General features: G+C 37.1%; 1 protein-coding gene across 1 annotated transcript in view; it reads left to right on the forward strand.

Annotated features, from left to right (window-relative positions):
- ATF7IP (activating transcription factor 7 interacting protein) overlaps window positions 1-8,387 on the forward strand; it is a 71,343-nt gene that overhangs the window by 52,865 nt on the left and 10,091 nt on the right. The window contains exons 10-11 of the mRNA XM_006888427.1: window positions 3,406-3,484; window positions 7,967-8,122. Of these exons, the coding sequence (XP_006888489.1) occupies window positions 3,406-3,484; window positions 7,967-8,122 (235 nt within the window). The remainder of the gene's footprint in view (window positions 1-3,405; window positions 3,485-7,966; window positions 8,123-8,387) is intronic.

Below are 8,387 nucleotides of genomic sequence, written 5' to 3' on the forward strand. Positions count from 1 at the left end.
TCTTCTATTCTTAAGGAGTGCTTTGCTTATTCGGGGCTTTTTCCCATTCCATACGAAATTGGAGATTGCCTTTTCCATCTCGTTGAAGAATCAAGATATGATCTTGAATCAATTCCATCGGCATTTTATGCTCATCGTAAGGTTTGGGCCATTGAACTCCATTGATAGAAGACCAGATGAGTTGTAGGATGATAAAGGATATCATCCATGAAGAAAGCAAAAGGTCATTACAAAAGCAGAGGAGAAAGAAAACATGGAAAGGAATGTCAGAAGAGACTCTAAAGATTGCACTGGAACATCAAAAAGCCAAATCTAAAGGAAAACATGTCACAGTAAAAGAGCTGAACAGACGATTTCAAAGGCCAGCTCGTTTGGACAAAGTAAAGTATTATAATGGAGTGTGCAGAGAGCTGGAATTGGGGAACAAGATGGGAAGAACTTGCTTTGCATTTCTGAAACTGAAAGAACTGAATCAACATGTTGTAATGTTGAAAGATACTATGGGTAAAAGATTGAATGATGCAGAAAGCATCAAAAGATGGGGGGAATGTACAGAATCACTGTACCAGAAAGAATTGATTGATACTGAAAAATTTCAGGAAGTACCATATGAACAGGAGGCAATGGTAATGAAAGAGGAAGTAGAAGCTGCATTCAAGGCATTGGCAAAAAAAAATAAGGCCTCAGGAATCGAAATTTTCACTGAATGTGGAAATTATCGAGCAACACCAGTGTGATAACATGCAAGCAAAATACTGCTGAGTATTCAAAAAAGGGCTGACACAGTACCTAGATAGGGAATTGCCAGAAGTTCACACAAGACTTAGAAGAGACTGTGGCACCAAGGATATCATTGCTGACTTCAGGTGGATCCTGGCTGAAAGTAAAGAGTACTGGAAGAATGTCTATATGTTCTTTATTGACTCTGTGGATCATGGCAAGATGTGGCTGACATTGAGACGAATGGGAATCCCAGAGAACTTGATTGTGTTCATGAGAAACCTATACTTGGAGGCTGTTATGCGAATGGAGCTGGGGAACACTGCATGGTTTGGGATTGGGAAGCGAGTGTGTCTCTTTGTACCTGTTCAGTCTGTATGCTGAGCAAGTTATCCGAGAAGCTGGACTCTGAAGAGGAGTGTAATATCAGGATTGGAGAGAGACTCATTAATAACCTGCATTATGCAGATGCCATAACCTTGCTTGCTGAAAGTGAGGAGAATTTGAAGCATTTGTTGGAGAAGATCAAGGAATACAGCCTTCAGTATGAATTACATCTCAATATCAAGATTATTACCACTGGACCAATAGTGTCATGATGGATGGAGAGGAGATTGGAACTCTCAACAACTTCATCTTGCTTAACTCTACAATTAACATTCTTGGTATGAGCAATCAGGAAATAAGGAGGAACATTGCACTGGTAAGTTATTGATGAGTAGTGATGTCATTTTGAGGACTAAGGTGCATGTGATTCAAGTCCTTGTGTTTCCAGTTACTAACTATGCATCTGAGACCTGGACAGTGAGTAAGGATGACAGGAAAAGAATTGACGCCTTAGAGCTGTGATGTTGGAGAAGAGCACTGATCATCTCATGGACGGCCAAGAGAATGAATAGATAGGTCTTAGAGCCCAGCTGGAGTATTCTTTGGAGGCAAGAATGATGAAGCTTCACCTCACGTACTTTGAATGTATTGCCAGGAGGTGCTATTCCTTGGAGAGGGACATGAGGCTGGGAAGGGTAGAAGGTCGTTGAAGAAGAGGAAGACCCTCAACCAGGTAGATTGACATGGTGAATGATGCAATGGGCTCTTGTGTGTCAGGAAGTGCGAGGATGGCGCAGGATAGGACTAGGTTCAGATCTTTTGTTCATAAGGTCTCTATTAGTTGTACTTGACTTGATGGCACCTAACAACAACAAGAAATATCTTTGGGTAAGAAAAATCTTTGTCTTTCTGGTAGCATACTAGCACTTAATTTAATTTTTATAATACTAAAATTTTAAAGCACCTACTAGCGAAACTACTACAGGCATCTCTGGTGGCCCAGTGGCAAGAAACTGTGCTGCAATCACAATTGTTGTAAATTCTTAACATATTGATGCTACTAGGAGTGGCATCCACTTCCTAAATAACATACCTCTGGAAACTCTATGAACTTTGCTAAATGTCGATAGTTGTAGAAGGGCTTCAGACCTTTTGTTCGTAGGGTTGCTATGAGTCCTGCTCAACTTAAAGGCAATCAAAAACAATTCTTATAAAAGGCTCCCTGGCACACAGTGAATTAAGTGTTTTACTGTTTTTTGCCTCATGACTTGTTCTTTCAAGGTTTTTGTTTATGACTAAGTTGTTTTCCTAATTTTGCCCTGTTTGCTCAGTAGCATATACATAATATGTATGTACCATATCATTTAGCATCAGGATGGATGGCGAAGAGATTGAGATTGTTCACAGCTTCAGTTTGCTCGGCTCCATGGTCAACACTCTTGGCACCAGCAGCCAGGAAATAAAAAAACGTATTGCGATGGGAAAGTCTGCTGTTAGGGACCTCTCTAAAGTACTCAAGAGCAACAGTATCTCTCTGGAGACTAAGGTGCGCCTGATACAGGCCATGGTCTTTGCAATCACTTGTTATGCATCAGAGAGTTGGACAATGACTAGGGAGGATAGAAGGAAAATTGACACCTTTGAGCTGTGGTGTTGGAGAAGAGTATTGAATGTACCATGGACTGCCAAGAAAACAAACAGATTCATCCTAGAGAGGGTTAAACCAGGCTGCTCCTTGGAGGCAAGGATTCTGGGGCTTCGCCTGACATACTTTGGACAGGTTGTAAGGAGAGACAGGTCTTTAGAGAGGTAAATCATGCTGGGTGGAGTGGAGGGACAAGCGCAGGAGGGGAAGATCCTCTATGAGGTGGATTGATTCAGTGACTGGGGTAATCGGGATGTGTGTGTCAGAGGCAATGAGATTGGCACAGGATAGAGCAGGGTTTAGGGCTGTTGTACATAGGGTCGCTATGAGTTGCAAATGACTCGACGGCACATAACAACAACAGTAATAACTTTAAAAATTATCTTTGGTGGATTGAGTTAACTTAGGACTGGTCAACATTGGAAAATCAGGGAACTTTGTGTTTAAATTATTTACAACTTGAAAACATTTAGTCACTCTTAAAACTTTGTGAAGTTGCTAGATTAATTTTAGGAACCTCCAGAATTTCTTTTGGAAGTATTTGAAAATTATCTTTTTTAGGAAAGGTTTAATTCATTATGTATCTTGGGACATTTTATTTGAGCTGTTTCTTCAGGTAAAACCTTTTCAGATTGAACCATGGTACTTATCCTTCTGTTGCCTCCTTTTTATTTCACTGTCAGAATTTACTCTGTAAGAATTTTGTTTTTTAGACTGGGAAAGCCACAACAAGTGATTCAGGAGGTATCATTGACCTCACAATGGATGATGAAGAGAGCAGCACTTCACAAGGTACTAAATATAAAATAGTAATTGTACTAGGAAGAATGCTTTTATATAATTTATTTTTCTGTCTTAGTGCACTAATATTTTCTGGCGACAGATCTCTACAGCTTTACACTGGGTGCTTTGTACTCTTTTTGGAATTAACTAATGCATGTTGGAAGCATTTCATTCTGTTGTTCAAATCTACTGGCTACATCAAGGAATGAAGATGGGCATTCTCCTCCCATGCAATTCACAGTCTCCAAACACACACTGGAACATGAGCTATGAGTCAGTCCAACTTGATAGCACCTAACACAACACACACACACACACACACACACACACACACGCATGTACTATCTGAACATCATTTCTAATTTATTCACTTTTTAAAAAAACCAAACCCACCTTTTTTTGAAAAGTTTTTGTTTGAGGAATCAAATATACTTTGACAGTCTGTCTAAAAAAACCAAAACAAAACAATCCACAACAGCAAAACCCTTGTAAGCAATACAAATAATACGAAGCTTTTCAAGAATAATCATATTGGCACGAATGCAATACTAGTAATGAATGACGCCAACATTTAACCTGTAGCTGACACTCTGGAAGGTTTTCCGATTCAGTTAATCACACAGGAAGGGGAAAAAATAGGAAAACTTAACATAATGTTGAGGAAGGAATAGGCAGCTTCAAACACTGTGAGAAAACAAATTAAGCCTTCTCCCAAAAAAAGCAGAGAATATTACAGACCAAATAAAATACCCCATAGTCAATAAGGCAGATATATGTTCATATGGAGACATTCGAACAACAATGAAAGAAAGTACAAATGATGGAAAAAATAATGGAAGACACAAATAAATGGAATACTCTAGAGGTAGAGAACCAGAAAAATATGTTGATAAGAGTTATTTGAAGAGCTACAGAAGAAGGTACAAATCATGAAAGAACCAGTGGGAACTACTAAGAAAGCAAAACACTCCTGAGACGCAGAGCCAGAAAAAACATACTGATGAGGAGGAAGTTGCACAACTATGGAAGAAAATGCAAAAAATGGAAGAAAGAATTGAAACTGTAGATAAAGAGGTAAAAGCACTTAAAAAAAAATCATGAGATAGAGAGGGTACAGCCAACACTGTACTGGAAATATCAGAAATATATGAAAATGCAATCCAGAATATTAAGACCAAAATGACAGATGTGTCTAATGTACTGGAGGGACAAAGAAGTAGAACAGAAGAGATGGAACAGGAAGATAAGAACCTCAACAGAAGCATACTAGAAGAAAAATCAGAGGTGAGAAAATGAAAGAAAACATTAGAATCATGTGGGATGACATCAAAAGGAACAAAATACATATTATTGGAAGTTCAGAATACCAGAAGGGCAGGGAAATCACTGAGAAATTGTGGAAGAGGTACCAGAAGAAATGTTCCCAGGTATTTTGAAGAAAGAGGAAATCCACATTAAAGAAGCTCAGTGCACACTAAATAGACTAGACCTAAAAAGAAAAGCATCAAGACAATCAAATTCTCCAAAACAAAAGATAAGAATAGAATACTAAAAGCAGCACAAGAAAAATAAATCACCAACAAAGGAAAAGCACTGAAATTAAGTTCTGGGTTTTTTTTAGCAGAAACCATGCAAGGAAGAAGACAATGGGATGGCATATACTGAAAGTTGTAAATCAATTGCCAACTAAGGATTCTGTACCCAGCAAAACACATGAAGGAGATAGAAAAGAAAGAACTTTTTCTTTGTAGAAAAGAAAGAACTTTTTCTTTGTAGAAAAGAAAGAACTAAAGGAATTTGTGAAAACATGACCACATCTAAAATAACTTTTTTTAAACTAAAATTTTTATTGTATACTGATTTACTTACAAAGTTTGTATTCTAAAAGAAGTTTTAAGGGAAGTCCTTCACACAAAGACAATAAAAGGAAGTGGATGGACCTTAGGAATAAGAAAGAACAAAAAAAAGGAAACAAGCACGATGACAACGATAAAACATGGCTTGTCAGTAGTCCACTTAATGTGACTGGACTAAATGCTCTAATCAAGAGAAAAAAAAAGCAGACTAAAAAAAGAAAGCCATCAGTATGTTATCTATAAGAGATACATCTAAGAAATGAAGAGACATAAACTCAAACCAAAGGCTGGGGAAAAAATATACCAAGCAAATGGCATCCACAAAAAAGCAGGAGTGGCACTACTAATCTCTAATAAAATAGGTTTCAGAATGAAAACCACCATAAAAGATATGGAAGGGCACTATATAATGATTAGTCACAGTGGATCAAGAAGACTTGTCAACATTTATGCACCAAATGATAGACATACATACTACTTAAAATAATAGTTAACATAATTAAAAGAAATAGCCCCACAGTAGTGGTAGGAGACTTCAACACACCACTATCACTATCACTGAAGTACAGGTCAACTCAAAAGAAATTTAACAAAGATGCAGAAGATCTAAACTGCACATCCAACCAACTTGAACTTACGGATGTATTGCAAGTACAGCACCCAATTAAAACTCAATTCGCTTTTCTTCTCAAGTGCACATGAACATTTCCCGGAATTGATAACATACAATGGCACAAAGCAAGACTCAACAAATTGAAAAGCACTGAAATAATACAAAATATCTTCTCAGACCATAATACCATAAAATTTGAAATTAACCACAAGAGGATAAAACTTATATGTGGAAACTATATAACTCTGTGCTAGAACATGACTGTGTTATAGAAGAAATAATGAAATTTTAAAAAGTTGCTTGAAACAGGCAGTAATGTAATTTCAACATACCGAAACCTCTGGGATGCAGCTAAGGCAGTGCTCAGGGGAAGTTTATATGTCTAGGCAAACACATAAAAACGAAGAAAGAAGCAAAATTAATGATCTAACTCAACACCGTTATCAAATAGAAAAAGAACAACAATCGAACCCCACAGACTCTAGAAGAAAGGAGATTATAGGAAGAGTTGGAAGTCAGATAGAAAACAAAAAAGAATTGAAACCAACAAAACCAAGAGCTGGTTTTTTGAAAGGGTCAATAAAATTGACACATCATTGGCAGATTTAACAGAAGAGGAGAAACGGAGAAGACACAAATAACTTGATTGAAGGATGATAGAGGTGACTTAACATAACCAGAGGAAATTGTATCTTTAATTCTGACATATAGTGAAAAGCTATATTCTGATAAATTTGAAAACTAGAAGAAATGGACAAATTCCTTGAAACTCATGCCCTACCAAGATTGACATGGACAGATGTGAAACACTTGAACAGACCCGTCACAAAAGAAGAAATTGAACAGGTCATAAAGACTCCCCCACAAAAGAAGTCCTGGATCAGATGGCTTCGTGGCTGAATTCTACATTCAGAGAAGATTTATCACCAACTCTATTCTATTTAAATTATTTCACAAAAGTAGCAAAAGAAGGAACACTCCCAGAGACATTCTATGAAGCAAGCATAACTCTTAATGCAAAAACCAGGCAAAGATATTACCAAGAAATAAAACTTCAGACCAATATCTCTCATGAACATAGATGCAAAAATGTTTCACAAAATCCTAGCTAATAGATTCCAGAAGAACGTAGGTGTTGGAGAGCATGTGGAGAGGTGGGAACTCTCATACACTGTTGGTGGGATTATAAAATGGTACAACCACTCTGGAAGACAGTTTGGAATTTCCTCAAAAAGTAGAAGCTACATATGACCCAGCTTTTCCACTACTAGGAATATCCCAAGGAAGTTGGAACTGAGACACAGATTTGTACACCAGTGTTCATAGCAGTGTTATTCTCCATCACCAAAACATAGAAACAACCCAGAAGTCCAAGTGCAACTGTGTTGATTGAGAAATTCTGGTATTCACACAGTGGAATACCATACAGCACTCAGGAACACCGATTTTGAATAATACTACATAACTTGGGAGAGACTGGAGAACATAATGTTGACTGACATAACTCAGTCTCATAAGGACAAATAGTGCATAATGTCATAATTGTAAAAATAGAAGTTTAACTAATAAAACATGTATGTGAAGACTCGAGGAGAAGAGGTGAGATGAGGATGGGTAAGGGTGAAACCACAGGGTTACACATTTTGGTAGGTGGAGGTAAAGCCTAAAGGAAATATGAAGGATCCAGCAGGGACCTGCAGAGATTTGAGTATTGATGAGTAAGGTTCAATGATGATTGATTTTATAAAGCGTAATGCATGGGAATGATTTTATGAAATACAGTATGAATGAAGAGTAGTGTGAAACACAGTGTAAACGTTGTGAGCAAACTAATATAAAATATATAAATTTTGTTTTTAAAAAAGAATCTGTGATGAACAAAAAATTTCTGCAGCTTCCTGGCTCAATTTTTAAATTGATAAAAATATACATAATTACAAGAGAAAATTTATAGTCTATTTTAACAGAGTTGCACTTCTGATTTTTTCTTTCAATAATCATAATAACTCACTTAATTTACAGATCCTAAAAAGTCAATTCATACTCCTGTATCAACTGTTGGTTCTTCTCAGACTGTGAGTAGACCTTTGCAGCCCATACAGCCAGCACCCCCAATTCAACCATCTGGGGTTCCAACAAGTGGACCATCTCAGACAACAATACACCTGCTACCTGCAGGTAAATGTTTTAGATCAGTGCCCTGAAACTTCATTTTGCCTATAGTGAATCATGATTAAAATTGAAGGAGTAGTGTTAGGGTGAGAAGAGTTAACTGTAATAATAGTATTATTTATGTAAAATATAATAATGTGTCTGTATTAATGTAATAATGTTATGTTGCAGACAGTGTAGGTCATTTGAGTGCATTATAACTAACTTCATCCTCTTACATGGCTGTTATGGTAAGCACAGTGATTAGGCTTTTTCACTTGACATTGTAAAC

Source organism: Elephantulus edwardii, unplaced genomic scaffold (genome assembly GCF_000299155.1).
Source record: "Elephantulus edwardii isolate Elephantulus edwardi_28Jun2011 unplaced genomic scaffold, EleEdw1.0 scaffold00067, whole genome shotgun sequence".
Classification (NCBI taxonomy): Eukaryota; Metazoa; Chordata; class Mammalia; order Macroscelidea; family Macroscelididae; genus Elephantulus; species Elephantulus edwardii.